The sequence below is a fragment of the Oculina patagonica genome, chromosome 10, assembly GCF_052425735.1.
Source record: "Oculina patagonica isolate OP01 chromosome 10, crgOcupat, whole genome shotgun sequence".
Lineage (NCBI taxonomy): Eukaryota > Metazoa > Cnidaria > Anthozoa > Scleractinia > Oculinidae > Oculina > Oculina patagonica.
In genome coordinates this window covers 10,681,327-10,706,734 of record NC_135767.1, presented here as the reverse complement: position 1 = coordinate 10,706,734, position 25,408 = coordinate 10,681,327, and the positions used below count along the sequence as shown (strand labels likewise).

Below are 25,408 nucleotides of genomic sequence, written 5' to 3'. Positions count from 1 at the left end.
ATAAGTGCATATTAGAATATACCAGAATACAGTGTATTGTCCTCTGGCAATTTTCCTGACCCTCCCGCCCCAGTGCCAAAACCGGCCTGGTGATCGCACTCCACAATTGTGGCAGTTAAAACGGTTTAAGATATATTAAGTGCAAGGGTTTCCTTTCTCGATTTAGCAATAAGCAAATCAAATTATCCCTCAAAAAACATTTAATTGGTTCAATGATCAAGAACTAAAATAAGGCATTTGGTACTACTTTTTCAAATGCTCGACTAATTATTTATTCCTATTTAAAGTTGTCTCCTTCAATTTTACAAAGAACTTCTCCAGGGCGAATGAGTCTGACCCCTCCATCATACAGGCCGGGCCACAAATAACACGCAATCTCGGCACTTGAGGTCTCTTCATTCCCCGGGTTCTTCTCGGCCATGTCATGATATGCCGTTTTCTTGTGAATGCTACAATCAAAATTGGAGGATTGGTATTCGACTCGCAGCGGTGGGAGCTGGGTGACCATTCTCCATGTTAAACGGATGCATTCCTTGGTGTAGCTACTGAGTTGAGTCAGCACATCCCAAGACGGCGTGTGTACGAATGACGTATCCTCATCATACCACTCATTCCATTTTTCCCAGGCACTTTGCGCGACATCCTAAGATAAAGAAAGGAAGATGAATTTAAAAATTAATTGTACAAGAGGAAAAAACATTGATATTTACTTTTTAAGACTGAGAGAAATACACAATATGAATATGAATAAATTACAAATTGTTCTTTTTCACTTTTCAAAACTTTGCTTATTAAGAATTAGTTTATTGTTTCAGTTGTTTGTTTGTTTGTTTTGATTTTTGGTTTTGATTTTCTTTTTGCGGTATCGGGGGTTTGTTTGTGTTTGCTTCTTTTTCATTTCTTCCGCATTCGTTGAAATAGAGAGAATAAAAATTAAATTTAATTCGCCCTTCCAATTCTATAGGTTTGTTCGCGCACATTTGAGAAAATATCCCCACAACTCAGTCTTTCAATTTTTGTGTGCCTTAGGCTGTTACATGTATGTGTTGCCACAACAGTCATCTCTTTAGACGATCGACATATTGGATTTTGGACGGCCAAGAGAGAGCTTAGGGCTTATCATTCATTGTTTCATATAGTAATTACCGTACTGCCACAAATAATAATAATATATTCTATAGCATAAGGAAAATCGTACTTTTTCTAAGCACTGAAGGTTGCAGACATGTGATGTTTCTTTCAAGGAAATCAGCAGAGCATCAAGGACATCTGTTGATTCCTCCGAAGTGTTGTGGTCATCAATGGAAATCGGATTAAAAACAAAATTCCCATCCTTAGAAAAAAAATCAGATTAAGAACTCGTAACCTAATAGACCTTCTCCCTGGAGCGCGTGTTAACATCACCCATTTATAAACAATTGTATTGAAAGACTACAAAACAGTCTAAAGTTTGTATTGAGATAATTTGTAATGAGACACGCTAATTAGCGTTTCGTCCCAATCATATTCGAAGTTTTCACACTCGCTTCAGATCCTTTGTGAGATCGGACGCTGCGTTCTCCCAAAAAATCGCACGCTAAAACACGGATTGTTACATGATTCATAGAGACGGAAGCGAGCAGTTTGAAGATAGAACTCAGGATTGTTTAAACAACAACGAAGAGATTCATTGTTAAATACTAACTGCAGTATCTAGTTTTACACAGACTCCAAATCCAGCACACAGAAAATTTATGTTCTAAAACCTATAATATTATTTCTTAGTACAGCAGCATTGCATTATGATTACGAATTTATTTACTATTTTGAAACGCTTATTTTCTGGCTATTTTAAAAAATATTCTACGTCTTGCAACGTTTTCCGATTAGGTCTACTGGTTATTTATTTTTAAAAATACTAACTGCAGTATCTAGTTTTACACAGACTCCAAATCCAGCACACAGAAAATTTATGTTCTAAAACCTATAATATTATTTCTTAGTACAGCAGCATTGCATTATGATTACGAATTTATTTACTATTTTGAAACGCTTATTTTCTGGCTATTTTAAAAAATATTCTACGTCTTGCAACGTTTTCCGATTAGGTCTACTGGTTATCGATTGAAACATGTTCCTCACCGTCCTCGTAAGCCTGAAGTTGCGACCCATCTCGGGAGCGTGGTGAATCATCTTTTTGGTTATTTCCTTAAACAAGTCAATCACGGCTTTTTTGACATCATTCACGTGCTCGTAAGCAGTCTGCAATAAATGTTTTATTGACATTATTTCATGTCTTACACCTGTGCACTGTTGCCTAATACTGCTACAATCAGCTGGGTAACGCTGCTCCAGTGCTGGTCAAGACTTTCATACAATGTTACCTAATAGGCCATCTCAATAAAATGTTTTGTTTCCCATTGCCCGACGACCCATTGTTTTCGAAATGCAAAAAAACAATTCCAGATTCACTAGTCAAAGAAGCAAGCAATTTAATTTACAAGTACACGATCTTGTTTTTTTGACAACAATTGGTATGATGTGATGTCCTTGTCTGTCTTGTCTTTAATTAACATCGATACTAAGATTTTCAAAGGCTGTTTCGTGCCAAAGGCATTAAAGCTTGTTCCAACATTCTCAGCGAGATCGACTGAAACAAAACCTTTCGGTTCTTCATCTCCTGGCTTCTTAAATGACCCAGACCCCTTAAAGTATTCATTCCTTTATTTTGCCCGACCGACCGACCCACCATCACAAGAGAAAAATAAATATTTTATTGGGATGGTCATACTGCAACAATGCTATGTAACACCGCTACAATGCAATTTTACACAGGCGAGGCATCACCACAATGCTTGTCAACACCTCTGACTAAAACAATGTGAAGAGGACCGCTACAGTGCTAACTACTGTTATGTAACACAAACAGAATGCTTCGTAACACACCACTGTCACTCTGTATCCACGATTCAAGACATGGTTGCGTCCATTCGGTTTTTTTAATACTCGCGTTGTTTTTCATCTAAAGGGAAATCAAATTTCTCTAACGCATGCTTTGTGACACTGTTCTAAATATTTAGCTGGCTACCATTTGAAGTTAAACTGACTTCACCTAAATTAAGTCAATGCTTTACCTATGGTCACGTTTCACTTTTATGGTAAATCTCTCAAAAATTATCTTTAGCGCTTATATAACACTAGATGATGAAATAAAATTCAACTCACCTCGAATATTGTGCATGCTATTCTAGGATAGTAAACATGAACGTCGATTTCTTCTTCTGACCCATATATAGACTGGATTATGTCTCGGGCATCTTCTCTATTACTGTCAAAAAATTCTCTAAAGTCGTTTTCCACTTCAGACTGTTGGTTTAATGCTAATACGTTTTCAACCATTCTCTGATCTTGTTTCACTCGTTTTTCACAAATACCAGCAAGCCTTCAAAAAAGAAGAAAATTAACAGCGCATGGACATACATAATTGTTTTATATGGTTAGGGAATCGGCTTAGCTAAACAGCACACAGAGAAATTGATGTCTGGCTAAGATAAGGAATAGGGGCTATGGTTGACAGAACCTGGTTCAACGTAAGGAGGATAGAGTCAGCTGGCTGGAGAAGGATTGTCGGCGGTCTATGCCTGAGAAGACAGGCATAAGTGAGTACGTCATCGCGGACATTCAAATTGGAACCGGTCAAGGGCCGGTGTTGACTAAAAGGATAGCGGACTCTAAAAATGAGAATGTCTAAGGCCCCGTCCACATTGACCCGGCTAAATTTGAAAACGCATCTTTTTTTTCTCCGGTTAGGCCAACCGTCAACAATGAAACGGCGTTTTCGGTCACCGAAAACGGAGCTTTTCAAAAACGCTCACCAATGAGCGTTTGGACTTGGAGCGTGAAATAGTGTATAATTATATTTTATTGTAAATAATTTTAGAGGGCCACTGGTTTGTTAGTATTTTTTATGTTATTTTAGTGTTACCCTCGTTAAATAAAGACTTTACTTAATTTTACTTTTACTTACTAATGAAGCGTATCGTTTTCAAATTTACCCGGGTTAATGTGGACGGAAAACATTTTACGCGGCGTTTTCAAATTTACCCGGGTCAGTGTGGACGGGGCCTAAAAGAAGGGATATTTTCTTGATTAAATAAGATGGTGCATGCGCAGAACTCATCCCATAAGTTATCTAAAAATGGCATACAAAGGACCCTTAAATTTCGAGAAGAAAATTAAAAAATGAAAACTGTCAAAAATGGATAAATTTATAATTTTGTGCAGATCACAAACGTTTCGGGCATAGTCCCTTTTCAGTGTGTAACCTTTAGAAAGTGGTATGATGCGCGACTGTATATTCTAAAAGGCGCGCCAAACCGCGGGGGAATCGAACAAGCTCGAACGCAGTACGGGCGCGCTATAAAAAAAAAAAAGAAATGTCTTTGCACAGGCTATTTTTTCATTAGTTATAATATTTAGATGTGTTACCTCTGTTTCAGTTGATTCACTTCCATTTCTTTTCGTGATAAGCCAGTCTTGAAATTTTCCTCTTGTTGTTTGAACCTAAAGCGAATAAAAATGGATGAATAATTAGTGGGTTAATATGATGAACGATCTCTTTTGAAGCTATTTTGAAGAGGCTGCGAGATGACTCCTAACTCGAAAGAAAATAACTTAATTATTAGAAAAGTCAAGAGTTGTAGAAAAAGATAACACATTTCAAATCATGTTTGGGCGAACATGCCATAAAATGTCATACTGCCATGACCAATGAAGTGGACAGTAAAGCCAAACCGTCACCCAAGACCATATTTCATTTTTTTTTAAAACAGTTACATCTAGTTAAAAATTTTAACAATGCTATTGAATTTAGCTTTAGAGAAATACACGAGCGCTGGAGCAAGAAACATGAAAAACAAATTGGAACTTAGTGAAAAGCATAATTACAGTACTACAGAAAGGAACTAAGAAGTGTGGCCACTTTGAATTAATTCATATTCTTTTGCGCAGTCACTTCCTAACAAGAAGGCGAGAACAGCTTCTTTCCAATGCCCATAATTATTATCTTAAACTTTTTATTGTACATAGTTTGTTCATTTTCATTCCAAGCTGTTGAGGGTAAACAGATGTCATGAATCGCTTTCGGTATTTAGTGGTTAAAGAAAAAAATAGTAGTTAAGTTTGCACCCGCGACTCCTGTCTGAGCAAATAAAGTAAGCATGCAGATTACAAGGATCGAGCAGTGAAACTGATTTTTCCGTCATTCTTAGGCATGTTTTCCTACCTTTCCATGTAGTGCTGCAACTCAAGTTTTTTATTTTCCATTTCAGTGTTCAAGTTTTCGTTCCTGTCAAGAAAACATTTCAACATCTTACTTTTACTTTCATCGGAAAACCTAACATGATACTCAGAAACTCTTGATGCTGAATCAAATAGACTCTTGGTTTTAGGCCATCGTAACTTGATTAAAAATATAACACAAACAGCGGTGATAAACATTATGAAAAATCGCAATTTTATAAAATAGTTGCCAAAATTTTAACGGTCATACTTTTGAAAATGTATGTAGCTTAGCATACGAAACGTCAGGTTTATAAAAATGCGATTTTTCATAATGTTTATCACCGATGTTTGTGTTATATTTTTAATCTTGATGCTGATGCTTAGAATTCTTAGCTCTTTCTACACCACTTCCCTCAGTTTTTTAGTTATTTTTCAAAAATAGCTCTTAGCCGTCGTGATGGACCGTGCAGTCAGACACTCAGTCAGTGAAGTATGTTTGTTTGTTACGCCAATCAAGTTTCGGGTACTATCAGAACCAATCAAATTGTAGTTTATAAAGGGGAAGCAATCTGACACAGTTGTAGTGAGCGATTTTGTTGGAAGACTTAAGATTTTTAGGAGGTGGAATTGGTGAGTTGTGAATTAACCCTGGATTAAAAACGTGTTTTTCCTAACGCTCGCCTGCTTACAACGCACACGCCGGTAAGCAAAAGGCCCAACACAAAATTGTTATTTGTCTTATTCGAGCGTTTGTTTTGGAGAGGCTAGCTTTCCTGACCGTAGTTAAAATTAAAAATCACATAAAGCATTTGCACAAAGCAGATTTAAAGAATAATGTTGTCATTATGATGTTAATACTGTAGGCATATTTACAAAGAGTCGAAGAAATGAAAAGGAATCTTCTTTAGATTCCTAAATATAACTGGAGACTCCGTCGCGCCAAATGCAAACCGCAATAAATTTAATTAGTCTCTTGGGCGTCTTGCTCAATTTACCAATTCAGAAGTGGCGTTTGTGTTTATACCTTTAAAACATCTCGTTCAAACATTTAATGAACCGGTATAGGTTATTAACTTGGCTGTTAAAAGCAACTACGATCGACAGCAAAAACAGAATAAGAGCGTGCCATTCCGTGACAATTTGATAACTCAATTAGTTCTTGTTTGTTAAATAACATTTACAAGGAAACAAAATCTTTTGTTGAAACAGTTCTCACAGGAAACAAATACTCCAGGTGTACTGCGCTTTAAAGAACTTCCCCGAAGAGATGGTTTTCGATTTGATTCGTTAATGAGCGTGTTAAATGGAGACATGGCTTTTTCGAGAAAAACAAAAGTATCATGTTACAAAAGTGAAAAAAAAAACAATAGTATCACGTTACAGTGTTCAGCAAAAAGCCAAAAGTATACCATAACAAACAAAAGTATCACGTTACAGTTGTTAAGAACGGGCCATTTCGTGACATTTTGATAATTAAATTAGTTCTTGTTTTTCAATTAAATGATGAAAAATTCACGTATTGAATAAGACAGTTCTTACGTACAAAGTGCACGTAAAAAATATTTGTTTTCAAGCAAATTTCGTGTAAAAAAGTGACTCCGTGGGCCGCCATACACAAATTACTCAACCCATTTATTGGCATAAACCATTCCAACAGGACAATCACCCAGTCTCATCCCAAGCCACCCCATAAATTGAAAAAATAACTCCTGCACGCTTAGTGTGCCTATGTTTTATACACGTTTATACCACTTGACACTCACTTCACAGAATTTCTTCCTTATTTTAACAGGGTCACGTTACATTACATTACGTAAATCACTTACCGTAATGATTCGATTTAGCGCCCATCTTCCAATAAGCGCCCCCTGCCGAATAAGCGCCCCCCTTCGAATGTGTTTTTGTCAATAAGCGCCCCTATTCCAATAAGCGCCCCCATTCTAATAAGCGCCCCTATTCTAATAAGCGTCCCTATTGTGGATAACTGCCCCTACTGAAGTCATCAACGTCGAAAAGTGAACTCATGAACATTCACCGTACCGTACATGTATATATTTACTGCTAAAATGAACAATCCTTTTAAAAGTAACTGAACTTTCAACAATTTGTTACTCTTACTGTTTCTGTTATTGTTAGTTATTTTAATTTTTTATAAAAGTTTTGTTTCGAACATTTGGTTGTTTCTCAAAAAATTAAATAAGCGCCCTGTCCCGAATAAGCGCCCTGTCTCGAATAAGCGCCCACCCTTGAGGTGCCAAAAGTAAATAAGCGCCCCGGGCGCTAAATCGAATCATTACGGTACATTAGAGATATACTTATTTGTCACCTCCATTAACAAACAATTTTAAATACACTTCTTGCTTTTGTAACTTACAACATTTGCATACTACACTTATATTATACTTATATCAATCGTATCTATAACAAAATTCTCGATTTTGATTGGTTCTTCGCGCGCCTATTTGTAGCGTAGTTGGCGCGCGATTACGTGGGTGTCCAATTACAGGTATCCGATTTGAACAACTTCAAATTGGATACCTGTTATTGGACACCTACGCCATACGTGCGTCAATCATGTGCATTTAGATGGTTTTTTCTTGCTCTTTTCTTACTGTTTGTACAACCAATTAAATTTACCTTTGACTTTTTCACACCAAAAAAGGTTCTGAAAGACTATTTAACCTCCAGTTTTGTTATTGATAGGATTTATTAGTAATTGGAACTCGTGTCGTACAATACCCGATTTCCTCTATAGCGCGCGCCTGCAGGGAATCACGATAGTTGTATTCATCAAACCATGCGCGAGACCATGGATAGTACTACCCATGGCGAGACTCAGCAACGATGCACGTTGCTGGGTCTCGCGCAAGATTTGATGAATACAACTACCGTGATTCCCTGCAGGCGCGCGCTATAGAGGGAATCGGGTATTCAGGGAGAAATCGTGCTCGTAATTTAAAATCGGCCTCGCGCCGCGCGCTCAGCCGATTTTTAAATTACTTGCCCGATAACTCCTTGAATTGTATTCCACTCAGTCCAATTACTATTACTAATCATTTGCATCTCTTACTGTTGGTGATTTGAGTTTGGTTTGAAGTCCCAGACCATGGTTTTTGGCACAAAAGAAATACTGCATGTCTCTTTATCATAGCGAAACTGTACCTCGTAAATAGCATTTTAAACATATGTCTTCCTTTGTGGGGAACTCAAAATATCTATAAAACTCCCTGCCTCTAACATTCTTACCTTTTTCCGTACTCTTGGATCTGACGAATTAACTCTTCATTACTGCAAAATAAAACATCAAAGGACAGTTAAGGTCCATAACCTACAGAACTTTTTTTAAGAATTGTACATTTCGTTTAATGTTCTTTTGTTGATGACAAAAGAAATTTTTCCCGAGAAGTTTTAAAAAGGTCCGTAAAGGGGGTGCGTTTTATCTCTTTTATTGACACTATGCAATGGCCGTCTCATTCCGTTCATTGGTTAATACTTAAAATTGTCATAGTAAACGTTCTTTGCGCGCATCATTTGCTAAATGTAATATAATTGAAATACAAAAAGGCCCACAGTAATAATCCACCTTAATAGCATCGCAACCAACGTTGTACTTACCTTGTTTCTGACTTTTTGAGCCTACTTTCTTTGGCTCTCAAGTCGTCGATGTAATGTTGTTTTAATCTTTCTCGCTCTATTTTCTCTCTATAAAACGATCATCAATTATTTTAGTTTCTTAGTTTAAGCAGGAAAGTATCTATACCGCTTTTATTCGAATAAACGCCGCGACGTTTTTAAAGTTTTCGTGATTCGGGTTTGGCGTTTATTCTAATAATATCGTGATGCGGTGTTTATTCGAGGGCGGCGTTTATTAATATTTCTGCTCTAAAATGCGGCGTTTATTCGAAGGCGTCTAGGGGATTAATTGGAAAGATATTTTAAACAAAGAAAGCCCTGGAAAAGCCTGGACTCTGGTAAATTAATCACCGTCTTTCATTTTTTTACGTACACTGTGTCTAGGTTACGTTTCGCTGTATGGGTACGCTTGTGTTTCGGCCTTTATTCAAATGGCAGCAATCAATCATCAATCAACAGGCCCCGGTTGATCAAAAAATGAATAACACTATCCACCGGATCGCTTTTGGATAGCGTAGTTTGTTTTGTCAACACTTATCCACTGGATAGAAATTTATCCAATGGACAGCGTTATCTACTGTTTGATCAACCGGCCGAGAACTTAAGTTAGCAAAGGAGAAAATGTTGCCCCTGAGCATAACGTCGGCTCCTTACAATAGAGAGCTTAAGCAAACTACGACGGCAGCGGCAACTAGAACGACACCAAACCAAATAATAACTCTGCACGTGGGTTCTGAATCTTGGTATATTTCATAGCCGTTCTCTGCCGAACAACAACGTGAAACGACCAAACTCTGCGTATTTTGGACAACGTCAGCCACGACGGCTAATTTTGGTTCTCTCTATTTGGGTTGAACGTTCTCTTTGAATATTCAATGGGTGGTAGTTCTTAAAGCGATAAATATAAAGCAGAATACGTCCGGAAAATTGTGAAATCTCAAGTAAAATATAAATTCATTTTTAGGCGAGGACGTTAGTCTCGAGCCTTATGTTATGAAGCGATAAATCGGTTGGGCTTACAACGGGCGATGGGCGATGTGATGATTCGAACCGAGGGGGATTGGTAACTAAGAATATGGCTTGAGATTTGTTTTCCTCCGCCATCTTGGTTATTCGAGACTTTTTCGCAGCCAGAAGCCTTGACTCGAAGTAACATTAGTAGCTGATATTTTTTTGCGCTCACTTACAAACATATTGAGATATCATAGTACACAAAAACCTTATCGACACACCGAACTAAATTGTGGTTTACGAGCTGGGAGTCAGCTGGCGAGTGCTGTTTCGGCAGACCTTTGCCTTTCAAGACTGAAGTTGAACTGGATATAAAGCATTGAAAGCAATATAAGCACGGCTAATTAAACATCAGGATTGATATATTTGTGATCTGAACTACTGGCGACATTGTAACCTGAGCTTTAACTGAAGAGGAGAAGTGCAGAAGAATATATTGCCACAACTGCTGAGGTGAGCTATCAAAAATTTATATCAGTTTGCTTATACATGTACTTTATTAGCTTTTATTGAATAGCATAATGGACAAAGTATTTATGGAATCGAAATAACGATTTTAAAAGGCTAAATATCTGGTAGATGTTGTTATATTTAATTTGCTGGAATTTATAGATTACTAAGCATTGAGAGGGCTTCATTCGCGATCCCTTCTGTCAACAGAACGTTTTCGTATACTACTAGGTCAGATTTCAACATTGATTTTAATAATGGTGTGCAAAGCAGCAGTAATTATAAACAAGTGATTGTAAAATATGGATACAAACAAACTTATTTCAGGCTTTACCACTGATAACAGAACTACAATTGATCACATTTATACAAATCTAAATAAATCAAGAGTCCAAACTGGTGTTCTCAAGACACACTAAAGTGACCTTAAAGCTGGGTGGTTTAATAGCAACCAAAAAAGAGTATATACATTTTTGTAGACCATAATAACTAGTAAATGATTTAAGAAGCATAGTGTACATGTAGAAAGATGTGTTTCAGAAAAAAAAATTTAAGTAACTACTTATGTTGCAATAAATTGTTGTAGTTAATCAGTCTTAGTGTCTAAACAAATATGTGTAAAACAGTTATAAAATTTTTAACAATTGATTCTTTCTTTTATTATGTTTACAGAACAGAATTAAAAAACAACAGAAAACATCCAAAATAAAGTTTTCAAAGAATCCACTGACAGCTGTGTTTTGTCCTAATTGCTTCAATATGTTTAATCTGCACTTTGTCAAGAAGCAGCATGAATGTGGCTATTGCATTGGAACTGCTTTGACTGGAACTGGTTATTGGCCTCTATTCTGCCTCTATGCAATATATAGAAAGCCCAATCCTCACTATGAATGGCAGATATATTTAAACAAAACACAGCGAAAACCATGTAGCAATAACACCTAAGTTAAAAAAATAAACTGTGTAAAACATCTCTGGATTTGCTACTGAAAGATCCTTCAATTCAAATTCATTACTGGCAAACCACTGTATCAACTCTACTTCCTAGACTCCACATGTACTGTATCAAGATGTTGGACTTATTGGACTTACTTGCATCACAAATTGTACAGAAAGTGCAAACAACTTTTAGCCCCATTTAAATTTAACAAGAGTAAATCAAGATGCTATATCAACTTTACTTCCTGGAAACTTGTACTTCCTTGCACTGCGTGTTTTACCTCTAAATGATATTAAGTTTTTGGACTTACTGCACAAAATTTACATTACAGATTGTACAGTCAGTGCAGACATCTTATTAGAGTTGTACGAATGAAATCGTGCCAATTTTGTGATCAAAGCAGCTTACAATTTGCCTTTTATTAATTACAGTAACATTGGTTAGAAACTAACCTTTCGTTGGAATGCACAACAAACCCATTTCCCCCCCTTCTAAACCCATTTCCCCCCCTTTTATAGCAAATGTCTCGGTGTCTCAACTTTCGACTTACAGTGAGGAGCCCAAAAGGGTGATCACTTTTAATGTACTAACAATTTTCCCTGCACGAAAGAATGTGAATTAATTAAAAGTGGTCACACATTTGGGCTCCTTGCTGTAAATCACACATCTTTTGGACTCGCATTTTCACTCAATAGACATTTTTGGCTTTGTCAGTGTAAATTGCCCATTTCAAAATCACATGATGCTCCCCAGAGAACTTGTTTTAAACTATCTGAATACCAAGAGAATTTTTCTGAAAGGAGTGATTCTCAAGAGTGATGTCACAGTCTGAAATAGGACAACAAAAAAACGAAGCCCGAAAGGTCTCTTCTCAGTTCTTTGTCTGGAATTTTTAACATACTGTCTTGCTTTACTGGAACGTCCTCGCCTTAGTATGCATTGCATACCGGTTACTACCAGACGTTGTTGTCGACATTGCCGTCGTCGTTGCTTAAGCTCATTAATTTATTTCACCATCACTGTGATTCCATCTCAGCAAGTATTAATATGTGTTACCATCTAATTATTTATTTGCATACAATCTAAGATCGTATACCATGGTAATTAATGCAGGATAACAATCTGTATCAGCCCATAACGAGTTCAAGTTATTGATCACTTCATATAATTGAATTCCATTAGAATTCCTCACTGATCATTGAATTTAGCAGTGTTAAACATAAGACGTTTAACTGCAGTGTATTATGTATGAAGAAAAAAACCCGTTAGAATACAAGGAGAAAGTTGTCTAAAACACAACAAATATTGACACTGCAGAATAGCGAGGATCTGTGAGCCAAGCGAGTGCTAATAGGATTATTTGAAGTGTGGGCACAAATAAACAAATTTGACGGGATGGAACGCTGAGAGAAAGCTGTGAATGCGATGGTAGAAGATAACACGGGGCAACCAAACTCACGATACAAGAAATCCAGGCAATCAATGGTTTATGCAGGCGGTACCAGTGGAACGCGACTCTCTAATATAAGCAACATTATGCTGCGCTGTCTGCCACTGATTTGGGAGACTTTGAAAATCCAGTTGTAGACACTACTTTTCGTATCTTGAGTATGAGCTGCTTGTGAAGGTAACGGAACAGAAGTCATCTCTGCAGCTGTCTTACATGGCAATCTACAAGCTTTCTTGAGGAAGATTTTCTCGCATGCACGTCTTCACTGTTGTTTCTAGCTCTCTAGGATAGCTGGTCCGTTATCTTATCTCGACTTAGAATTATCACTTGTTTTCTTGTATTCCACCAAATAACCCACAAGCGCTTGCAGGTATACTGTCAGACCAAGCCAACATTCTTTTGTTAAAAGCTACCTATTGTCAGAAGAACAATTCCACTTACGCTTTGTCTTTTGCGACTGATTGTTGCTGATTGCGTTGCACCTCTTTCTCCAAATCCTCTTGCTTTGAAAGAAGCTCATTTCCAAGCTCTGCAATTCTAATATCAGGCATAGAAAGTGGAATTTTTCATCTATTTCTGTGTTTCCATTTTAAAGGAAACTCTAACTCTCTATTGCCCTGAATTTCTAATAACACACATAAACTGACTAGTTATGAAGTAATTAACCAATTGTTAATTAATTTTGCGCGAGTGTCTTGAGGAACACAATCTCCTAATATTACAGAAATTAATGTCATCGGAAGCTACCAACCAATACAGCACTTTACATACTCCTTTAACTCCTCTTATTCCACAACAAAATATGGTGCTGTGGAGCGCAAAATTTGAACAAGAGAAAGGTGTCATAATAGACAGCTTCCCCTACTTTTCTTATCTTCCTTTCACGAACATAATGTTGAATTTTTTCGGCGGTGTGGGTCGATATCTAGTGATCCTGGCACATGTGAAGCAACTGAATCTGTGGCTTATTTCTACCAAAGTCATAATATGAGATAATGTTACGCAAGTAATAAGTGCAAGGTGGGTTATGTGCCTGTGATATTAAGCATTAATATACAATCTTCGTTCACTGTCCAAAATCCACGCGCGCAATTGGTTAAAATAGATCACGTGATTTTGCTTTACCTGTAAATGTCTTCAGCTTCAAGGCTTGTAGAAGTGGAAGAAAAATATATTCTTCAAATTATCAACGATCCAATATCAAACAAAATCGAAGAGGATAACAACTTGAAGCGCTTTTATGTTCAAAGGTAAACTGCAGCTCAATAAATAGATTTTTGTGTGCGATTGACTAGCTTGTAGTTGCTTGATTGTGAAAGCCATCGACTCGCTTTGAACAAGTTTCTCGCTGACTGTTCACTGCTGTTTTTATGAACGACCACAGCTGATGAACGACTTTACGAACCATTTTAAGCTTTATTTCTGTACGGGTTATTTGTGAATTTTATATTATTGATGTTATCCCGTGTAATTATGTATTACTAGACTTCTTTAATACTTTTAAACATAAAGCTTATTGTTTGAAGTTCGTTTAGTCGATGATCGCTTGCAGTGTACTCAGATTGTATATTAAAAGGGTTAGAGTCTGTTCGTTCGTGTTTTGTTGACAAATAAACGCACTTGCTGGCCTCACAATGAACTCGAAATTTTCAATACTGCACTAGGCTACGCCTCGTGCAGTATTGAAAATTTCGAGTTCATTGTGCGGCCAGCGCGTGCGTGTATTTGTCAACAAAACACTCACAACAGTCTCTAACCCATAATTACAGAATGTAATAAGAAGTAATGCATTTTAGACTCTATCTGTGCACGTTCATCACATTTCAACTTATTAATACGTATATTACCTTGCTTCCAACTTATTTATTTTAGTTTTCTGATCTCTACAGCACTCATCGCTTTGTTGTTTTACCATGTCCAACTCTTCTTTCGTTTTTGCTAGTCTACAAAATAAACACAAAAATATAACCATTGAAAGTAGCCTTTTTATATAAATGCTTCTGTTTTTGTTATATAAACACAAATTATGCCTGTGCTCTGATTGGTCGGTTTCTTATAATTATGGTTGTTTTCAATGGTAATATGTGATTGTAGGTCACGTACAGTTGCCAGCCTTATTGATAGGATAAAATAAGTTACGCCTACTTTTTATTTAAAAAGCAGTCTGAAGTAAATTTTTGTACTCTTGCCTGTACACGTCTTGGGTTTAGAAATATCCTTGAGTCTGCTAATTTCACCCTTAACTTTAAAAATGGCAATCGACTATTTTGAGCAAATCTTGATTAACTTTTTCTTTATCGCTATCGGGCGACGTACATATACCCTAACGCCATTCCTTCGCTAATAACTATAATGAAATGTAGTGTAAAATATCACCCGCAAATGTATTGTGATCCTAATAAGCAATTAGAATACTTGCTAAAGAGACATTGTAACATTCCGTGCTTATGAATCCCACTAACGTCTTTTCTTTTACAGCTAATTCTTCCCTACTGCGTTGCATCTCTTTGTCGTAATCCTCCTGTTTTGAACGAAGCTCCCTTCCAAGTTCTGCAATTCTACAAGAAGTTGAACCAAATCGTCAGAACAATTAAACAAACTGATTCATGCCATTGGAAACTGGCATGACACTCTCAAAATATCTTAAAGCATGTGGCTTTAAAATATGCGTGAGTAAATAAGGAATAAAGGAAGCTTAATGTTATAGCTCCCTATGAATTCAATAACCTATACATTCGCCTCACTCTCCATTGAGCTTCAAATCCCCAAAAGAAATAAGATAAGTAACAAATGAAATCATGTATCTCGTGGCAGTTGTGGTTCACACCTTTACTCCTACGAAAAATTAAACTAAAAAATCTCCTAACAGACCTAACAGTCACAGCAAGCAAAAAGATACTTGAGTGTTACGGTGCGGAAATCTTGCATTAAATAAGTGACAAACAGGTCCAAAAGAACCTGTAGAAAAACAGTTCCTGTACGTCTATTATAATTTTACTATGTTAGCAACAAATATATTTTTTCTCTATTATGGATATTGATTCTTACCACTTCAACTAAATGATGTCGTTATTCGGAACTGCAGGTCTCATTTTTTTGGTTTATAACCAGTTCAAAAATAACCAACTTATACGGTACACTTGGAGAACGGCGCGCTCGGGCTATCAGAGGCAGGTTATTGACCATCAATTTCAGTGATACTCGACGTTTTTGCAATGAATCAAAACTCATTAGGCTTCCTTCAATCAAAACTTATAATTACCTTATAATAATCTTAACTAACGGTCATTTTACGTTTTGAGTGACAGAAGCCTGTCGCAAACTGCCTATCAAGGCCAAGTTGTTGATCATCAATTTCAGTGATAAGCCACCTCAGTTGCATTGAACTAGAACCCTTAGGCGTCCGTCAATCAAAGCTTTATATGACCTTATATGGCAATAAAATAAATAAAGTTTATTCTTTGACGTACTGGTCTTGTTTGGTCTTTAAATCTTCTTTTGTCGTCCTTAACTTTGCCTTGAGGTCTTTGCACTTGCTTTGGTGGTAGTTTTTATCTTGCTTATCCCTATGAATAAGAAAAGGTTGACGTCATATATGGCAGTTTACATATGCAATGAACAGATAATCAAACTATGTCAGTTTACCTTTGAATGCGTGGCAATGAAAAGGTCCCGAACTATATATATATATATATATATACATTCTTGTTAGCAATATATAAAGGTACAACTTTTAAAGAAACCTTTAGGAATCCTTGCTGCCATCTTCAGAACTGAAGATGTCATTAATGCAAATTAAACTTCGCACATGTCTCTTAAGGTCGCGGGGGACACCTTAGGCTCATCATTATGCATTTATTTAAAGCGTATGCACGAAGTGCAACGACTGACATCGACAACTTTACGAGATATTTATGACTGGACAAAAATATGGGCGCGTGCGTGTGATTTGTAAAAAATCCCTGTTTCTTTGATATTTTAACCAATTTAAAACAACACTTAGCGATATACGTTCATATAGATTGTAGGAAGTCTTTGAGCTTATTTTCATTTGAATTTGAATATTTCTGCAACTCAGAGTAATCACAAAAATATTTGGCATAAACAATCGTGCCCTTTTTAAAAACGCATTGTTCTCACCATAAAAGCGTGGAATATAATTACATAATTACATCTCTCCTTGGCAAAATGATCGTATTTAGGTCGGGACACCTTCGGAAATCTCAAAGTTTGGACTTTTCCGACAATTTTGTGGCAGAGGATACAGCGCGGATACAGAACTTCATTACTAGATACTGCAGATAGGTAAACTATGAATACTGTAGTGTGTCATAACAGAAGCGGAATTTTAAAAGATCGCTTTTAGAAAGAGGTAGAACACATTAAATTCAAATTTGCGCACTTAAACCGCCATAACTTGCTGGCAAACATTAAATCAAAAAATCCGCTTCTGCTATGACACTCTTGAGGTATTGACTGATTAGCTTTTGACAAGATCACAGTGTGCTGTCTCCTACTCGTTCCGCAAACTCTGCCACAAAATCATGTTTTTCCCAATTTGGCACTAACGAGGCTATAACATCGCCGTTAAATGCAATCTACAGCTGTACCAAATAAAAGACGACATTCACAATCTTTCGTCATTTCTTTATGTCTCTGTAAAGTTTGAGCTTAATCGCACCCATAACAGCTGAGAAATAAGCGTTTTAAAAGATGCAGGTCAAGCAAAATTTCCCTTCATGAATGTATTCATGCAGTTGGTATCCCCCGCGACCTTAAGATTAAAACCACCTACTAAATAGAGCAAAAATTGCATCTGATAGTAATAAACGGACAAAACATTATAGAAAATGAAACAAAATCTAGTTTAGTCCTTCCCTAAGCCTGTCTTAGTTATGTCTTATTTTTGTTATCGAGTATGTCAATATTTATCTAAACCTACTATATCTATGTGTTTTCCTTGTTCATTTTTTATAAATATGTAAAACGGTAATATTTATATTATCATAATTCTCTCTGTGTAATTTCAGCGAAACGTACTTATTAAAGAGTAATAAAATACAAAAAGTAAATCGTCCTAACACTTTCTTCTAAAAAGTTGCCTCGTGGTTATTACTTTTTTTGTGAGTTAATTTGCTATTTTCGTACAAGATTTCTTATTTTCAGATGAGATTACAAAATTGAAACCAGCATGGCGGACATTGCTGTAACTTTCCGAATATTACTTTTTCAATATCTTTGTCGAATCGACCTATACTCAACAATCTCAGTTTTTTATATATTTTGTGGTTCAATTTTAGCCTTCATACAATTTGGTATTTTCCTTTGTTCTTGTGCATATGGTAATATATAATAGTGAATATAAAACAAGGAAAAATACCAGCATGTACAAAGGGTAAAATTGAACCACAAAATATACATGTGAGCAAACTCGTTATTTTATCATCAATGTTAAGCAATGACTTAAAATAGCTGCAAACCAAAGATCATGAGTCAATTGTAAAATTTGTGTTTACCTAGTTTCGCAGTGCACAATTTTTCTCAGCTAAATATTTGCAGAATTTTTTGAGTATTTCCCAAAACCCACCCTTTCCTTAGCTCAAATCCATGCAATTAGATGATGGTACATAAATTGATAACTAAATTTATTTTGCTCACTATACTGTAAGCAGGCGTTTTCAGAAAAGAAGCGCACACCAGTGATACAAACCTGTTTTCTTCTTTTAGCATTTCCACATCTTTGTCATGTTGCTTATTTTTTAACTCCAGGTTCGAAATCGTCTGGTTTGCGTCCTTTAGATCCTTCTCTAAACGAGTTATTCTTTAATGGTTAAAGACAAAATAAGATAAATTAAACTATATGTTTTAACATTATAAAGTTAGGACTTACCAAAATAATGCCAAGATTTAGACAGTGGGATTCGTGGGATACAAGTTTTAGAGCGGTCGAATATTTTAGGCAGTTTTTCTTTACTTTCGGCGGATTTCATTCATCATGAAGAGGAGGCATCAGCAAGTATCTATAAACTAGTTGCTTTGTGTAAATATATTTTCATTTTTCTCACAGAAACTCGTTTCACTACTTTTTTAAGTGTTCCACACCCTGAACAAAAATCCGGGACAATTTCTTTGACAAATGGTGCGGAAAAGTCCCCATTTTTCACGTATAATGTTTCTAGTAAAGTTCCAAACAATTTAGCAAATCAGTATAAGATACTAGTAAAATATCGAACTTCCAACAGTGGATTCGAAGTGATAACGTTATATTTAAAGTACTTTTTTGTATAGCATGAACCGATTAAGTGAATTTGCTACTCCCCCTGAATGGAATGCTAGTCCATCGCAGATTACATCTCAGCATTCTGTAAGGTTGCCCTCACAGGCCGCTAATACCAATATCTACACCTGGGTTTAGAGAGGCCCTGTGAAAGTAAAGAGTGTCTTGCCCAAGAACACAACACAAGTTAAGCGGGCTTTAAGATTAATTGCAAAATATTTCAATATACATATATTTATCTTTTCGTTATATTTCAAATCATTAAGTTAGCAACATTAATATAATTGAAACTGTAAGCTATTTTAACTGTAAGCAATTGTAAGCTTTGTTGTATTGTAAGATTTTTTCGTATTGTGAGCAAGTTAGTGTTGACAGTTAAGTGATAAGTGTTGTAAATAACGTCAATATTGTAAGTAACGCTAGTAAATTACGTTAGTATTGTAGCGGTTGTCAGTATTGCAATAAATAAAAAAAATAATAATAAAAAAAGTTAAGCGGGCTCAAAACTGATTCTGAGTCCAGTTACGTTTTACCATATACTTTTCACCAATTACTTTTTGCCATATAGTACTGTACTGCTTTTGACAAAATGAAACTTACTGTTTTTCCAGTCTTTTCTGTTGCGTCTGCCATTGCTCTCTTTTGTATTCCAGTCCTTCTTTATTCCCGGATAATTCTCTTTAAGTAGAAAAAAAGCTTCCCTTTTAAAAATTTGGTTTCGTGTTCGTCTTTGACAATCTTTTGCGTTTCATCTAAGATTTTTCCTCGCCATACAAACAGACAATTGTACAGAACTTGTATTACTTTTGTTTCATTGCTTTCTACCAGCTGCACAGAAATGTCAAAACCAAAACCTCTACTAACTATGCCAAAACCTAGAGAAGGAGACAGAAGTAATTTATAGAGTAAAAAAACAAACAAGCAAATAAATCCATTAAAGCATAGGTTACCCTTTCATACACCTATCATGGAAAATGGTACCGGTATCACAAACCTAGAGTACGCACACTGTATTCAGTTTCTATATATGATCATAAATGCTTAAAATGAACAAGCACAATCATCTGCCATTGAAGCAAATCTTGAGATATTTATAACAATTTTTGCGTTTCTTTCTGTCGGAGATAAGCTTTGTAAATACTGATTCAATTTCGCACCATATTGCAATTCAATGTATTTAACCTGATCTCAGTGGGATTTCAACAAAAATTTTATCAGCCAGCAGTAAGCAGATTGTCGGTTGCGTGACGGGTCCTTACTGTGTTTAAAATTATTCACAGATCACATAAACGTGTCGAAAACAACGTAATAGTAACGTACATTTTACACACCTTCTATAAATCTATTGAAATAAAGTATTGCATACGACTTACTGGCGTACCCGTTATTATTGCCTGCGACAGTTCTGTCCTTTTTCGTCATGTTCGCTTCCAGTTCGACGAAGTGTTTATGTAATTCTGGCAAGACAGTAAATATGTTTCGATTCTCTGTGAGTACGGCATCTAAACATTGCAGAAATTTTGTGACTTGACCAATTTTAACTTCCTCTTCTCCTTGTCTTAGATGTTCTTGCGTTTCCGCCATTACTACATATCTTACAAATACTAGCTTCTCTGAACAAAATCAAACCTGTAAAATTTGATTGAGCAAATATGTGGTATTTAAAGAGTTTATTGATAACTACGTATATTTTTCCCGGAAAAACCGGAACTAAAGTTACATGAAAAATAAAACCATTGTCTGTTAATCTTTTGTTCACATCAGCTAATCTGTTACGATTGGTCGCATCTGGCGGTGTAAATCTGTCAAATGATGCTTTTCCACAGGCCAACAAAGAAAAAATAAAGAAAAAAATACGAAGCAGGCAATAAATGGTAAGAAATTCACCAACCTTACAACAACATTTCGTTTCAGTCATTAACATGCAATTATGACATCTTCTTTCCAAGAATATAAAACCAAAGAGCAAATTATGAACTTTCAGTTTCCGAGAATTGAGTAAACAGATGCTTTGACACGAAGATCGTTTATATCAAAAGGTGTTTGGAATTTCAATAGGTGGTTTTCACTGTCACGCCGCGAAAAAATAAAATCCAAAACTATTGAGTAAAAAAAATCAAGAATATTACAGGTTGTAGAAAACTACTATATAAACTACTTGTCCAAGTCTCAGGTCTGTACGTTATTCCGCACTCCAGTTATCCGTTAAAATGTTTCACGCAAATTTAGAGAGCACAGTTTGGAAACGCCATGTTGGAGCCCAACATGCTTGGGCTCCAACATGGCGTCCGGAAATCAATGAAAACATCTGGCATTAAATTCTTCTACAAAAAGTGGTCAGATCACCATCATAAAAAAGTAAACATTCACATAAACACCCCTCGCAAAATCTCAACTGAACAGGAATAGGGATTTCAGAAGTGACCATCTTTGATCTCGTGTACGGTGGAACTCCGAAATTTAAAATGCTCTATCTAGCTTAAAGACGCCGAACGCTTTCGAGCTAAAAAGAAACCTTCAAAAAGATATCTATTAAGGACGTCTTATAGCCAATGAAGGATCAAAACTCAGGGGTTTTACGATTCTGGGTTTTAGAATTTTGATGACACGAAAAACCAAAAATAGGCCCTTTGTAGCTACAATGCAGGACATTAAATCTTGGGACACTTATGAAGGCGATCTCTTAGTCATACCAGATATATTTTTGTACGTAAAGAATGGGTTTGGCACTGTTCTTGTTCATTGCTTCGCCCCCCCCCCCTCTCCCCCAAGCAATGTTGACAAACTTATATGCCCTGATCTTGGTGTGTGAGATGGTCAATTCTCAACATTGTTTGGGGGGAAGGGGGACAAGCAGTCATTTGGCCCAGAATTGTGCTAAGTGTCCCAACATTAATGTCCTGCATTGTAGGCTATCACGTGAGTTACTTTTCATAAATTTATGGCTATAACTTAAAGAATGCCAGAAATTAAAAAAAGTTTGAACTCTTTGGTGTTAAGGAATGCGATTTTATGACGGTTTAATTAACAAATGGTAAACATCAGAGCGTGCACTATTGAGTTACAGATGCGCGCGGGAGGTTGCTAAGCACGAAAGAAGCGTAAGAGTCGCTCGAGGCGATAGCCGAGGGCGAATCTAGCTTCTTGAGTGCTTAGCAAACCTCCCAAGTGCATCTGTAACTCAATAGTGCATGCTCTGACGTTTACCATTTGTTTTATAACATAACACAAACACCTTGGTGTAAAAGATGTGGTTTTAGTGGCGCTTCACCGCACGGAAATGGTTGTGTAGTCTTACATGACAAGAAAAAATAGGCACGCGAAACTTCATTCACAAATTGCACAGCAGCGCCGTTCACTCAATCAAAAAGTATTTACATTTCCTGAAATCTGCTGAAATATCGATCAAGAAAAGTTCTTTCTGAGGTCTGTAACTAATAATCGGTACAATTCTTATGTGTACTTTAAACGGAATACAGAACAGTCAGAAAGTGGAAAACTGTCATTTAAAAATTGATTGAAATCCAGAGGAGGAACCGTTAAAAACGATTTGCACGTTTTGAACACTGCAGTCGCTGAAGAGCGATTTCGGTGCCACTTGTTTGGTCTGGAACATGGATAGATGCTGAGACTGGCTAACTTCTTTTGGATGACTTTGGTTGTTGCATGGTAGAAGCAAAAAACGCCTTCGACAAAACTTGGCTACAGTTGTGTAACTGGGAGATGGAAGGCCGCGAGTTGTAGCTGACTAGAGACTGCGCACTGCGGTGTCCTGAAATGGCCATAATGTGGCGGTTTGAAATTCCAGCGTTGGACCAGAGAGTGATAGCAGTGGCTCTTACACAATGGTTTGTGTAAATTTTGGATAAACGCGCTTCTTCACTGATGATCTTCATCATTTTTGCGAGGCTGTTCATTCCAAGTGGGCGTGCTTCGAACCAAACGGCATCTTCAGCTCTGCAGTTTTTCTTCGGATACTGAAAAAAGGCGGTGCAATTTGGATTCACTTTCTGAAGACAGAGCTTCAAGGCCTTGTAGCCGTCACCTTGGTCTTCGGTTTCGTACATTCTAGCTTCTTTTTCTGTACTTTCAACGTCCTTTAACCCTCCGGGATGATTCTTGAATAATTCATCGTGGCTCATTGTTGCGTAGTTCCTCCCAGCCGCATCGCTTTCAAACTTGAAGCTCTTCGTGGTGAGGCTTCTTTGACCTTCACGGTCCCTTCTGTAAAAACACCAGGACGACATGGAACCAAACGTTCCTCAGCAAGGAACGTGGGGATGACAAGGAGAAAACTTCGCTTGTTTTCAACTTCTGCAGGTCTTCTTCCTCAATTGCAGGTTTGTGCGTGACATTTTCTTTGCCGCTTCGTTTTAGATTTTTAATTTGTGCATCTAGCATTAGGTTGGACCTAGCGAATCTCGGGCCTGTGGAAATTTGTAGGCCTCTGTTATTTGGGGGAGCATTTAAAAATCTTTCTAGGTTGATTTGCTGTACTCTTCGCCTTTTTTTGTCCTCGCTTCGGCATAAAATCGGCGAAGATTTTGATCGAGCTGGCCCATTGTCATCGCTTTAAGCGGGGTTTGAATATTTTTTTTCTGCACACTAAGCTGAAAATTAACATAAAAAGAAACGGGCCATCAAAATAAGAATAGCGATAGAAATCAATTCCAATTTATTTTCATCTGTTAAGCTAAAAAAGTAAGCTTTTGAAAAAGATAATCGAAATAAAAAGATTTTTTCACCATTGTTTACGCACAGCATTTAATTGGGTTATCATTAACATAACTAGAAAACGCGAACATTTTTAAAGCTAAATGTTTTATAATTTCGTTGTCTTTTTATCAGATTAAGCTTATAAATATGTGCCAGCCTATCTGTGGTAGCTATTTATTTACCTTTAAATGCTGTTACAGACCAGTTTGTGACTTCTTTCATCTTCTTTGAATGTCTTTCGCTCACGAGCTGTTCGAGCTCACTCTCACTGAAACTTGCAAATCTCTTTGCAGGTGGCTCTGGAAAAAAGCTTCCGCGGAACAGGTCAAAAGATGGCGTTTCAAGTTGATCTTGAGATAACTGTGCAGAGAGCTCGGCATTTGCGGTAGAAATGACGTCGGACATTTTCGTCGCAACAATTTTTGCAAAATTTGTCTTTGTAAAAATTAGCTCACACGTCAGCAGCATACACCCATGGGCAAATAGTAGATACTTAATTGACCAATCCGAGCGCGCGCTCTACTTAAGTTATGTTATAACTTAGATTGGTATGGTAAAAGTAGCTGGAGGGCAAGGCCTTGCCCTCCAGCAACATTTTCCATTCAACTGTCGTATAACCCTACTCTTTAATGCCAGAAGCCTCAAACTTGGCCATATTGCTATTTTTTTGACATGCTCTTTCCATTCCTGTCATTTTTTAAATGGTAGCCCGTAAAATAAAAGCTTTAGTAAAAATTTGGTCACGTGACCCCAACTGCAAAGGACCTATTTCTACTGAAGAATAAGAGACCGGTTTCGAGCCCAATCCTTTTCCAGAAGAAGTGTACAACAGATCACGGACCGTACGCTCACAGTGAATGGATTCACATATCTCTATCGATACTGAAATACCAAGCGCATTTTGTCTGGTGAAAAACTTGACAACTTCTATACTGGACTGCACTGGTCTTCTTTCCAATATAGTAACACTAGGAGAGAGGACGAAGAGCTCCCCAAATATTTGGGTCGCGTTCTATTGGGATTAACGATTTTTGGTTGGTCGGGTTGATTATGTTTTTCCATGTTCTATTGGAAAAAAAATGTTTTCGGTTGGTTTGGTTGATTAACTTTTTTATCGGCATCAGATTACAACCCCAGACAAAAAGAGTTGGAAAGGTATTAAAATCAGGGCCGATTACAGAGAGATTCAAATTCACTTCTGAAATCCCTATTCCTGTACTGCTATAAGATCCCCCGCTCCGCCTATCCATGATTGTTGGCTCCTCACTCTACAATCTTGTGTGTATAAGGTCGCTATTAGCTCAGCATTGCATAGGTAAAGGGTAGGGCAAGAAGAAAAGTGCAAAGCTTCCCAACATTTTTGTCTGAGGTTGTAGGTATTTACGGTTGATCAATCTTCGACAATCCTGAAAACGGTTTTTCTCTATAGAATAAGGCAAAAATTCATACCAGTCAATCAAATGAAAACGGTTGATCCCAGTAGAACACGCGCCGAATGGTTAATTATCAACCATCCTAACCGACACCTGTTGAAAAGGGCCGAATTGAGAGCTTAGGGTTAATTCCTAGCGAGTTTCCATTTTTTAAACAACATAAGGGTCTCGATACAAAACTTTACCCTAATAAATAAACACTCCCTCTAAAATCAAATGTCATCCCCCTTAAAAAA

General features: G+C 36.9%; 2 protein-coding genes and 1 pseudogene across 3 annotated transcripts in view; 1 reads left to right on the top strand and 2 right to left on the bottom strand.

Annotated features, from left to right (window-relative positions):
- Positions 1–19: 19 nt before the first annotated feature.
- LOC144667419 (uncharacterized) lies at positions 20–20,701 on the bottom strand. 2 transcript variants are annotated; one of them, XM_078528814.1, is made up of 15 exons: positions 20,405–20,701; positions 19,624–19,701; positions 18,457–18,567; positions 16,217–16,312; positions 15,209–15,304; positions 14,594–14,689; positions 13,188–13,283; positions 8,878–8,964; positions 8,509–8,550; positions 5,264–5,326; positions 4,468–4,542; positions 3,205–3,421; positions 2,122–2,241; positions 1,199–1,333; positions 20–643 (listed from the first exon to the last, which is right to left on the bottom strand). In XM_078528814.1, exons 1-15 carry the CDS (start codon positions 20,605–20,607, stop codon positions 278–280), a joined length of 1,881 nt encoding a protein of 626 aa, XP_078384940.1. In that variant the 5' UTR covers positions 20,608–20,701; the 3' UTR covers positions 20–277. The 2 variants fall into 2 exon arrangements, with proteins under 2 accessions (XP_078384940.1, XP_078384941.1); XM_078528815.1 differs by lacking the exon at positions 8,878–8,964 and having other exon boundaries at positions 20,405–20,700.
- LOC144667429 (uncharacterized) overlaps positions 5,098–25,408 on the top strand; it is a 67,334-nt gene continuing 47,023 nt past the window's right edge. The window contains exon 1 of the mRNA XM_078528840.1: positions 5,098–5,107. The gene's annotated coding sequence lies outside the window, so the exon portion shown is untranslated. The remainder of the gene's footprint in view (positions 5,108–25,408) is intronic.
- On the bottom strand, positions 22,659–23,591 carry LOC144667218 (uncharacterized; annotated as a pseudogene).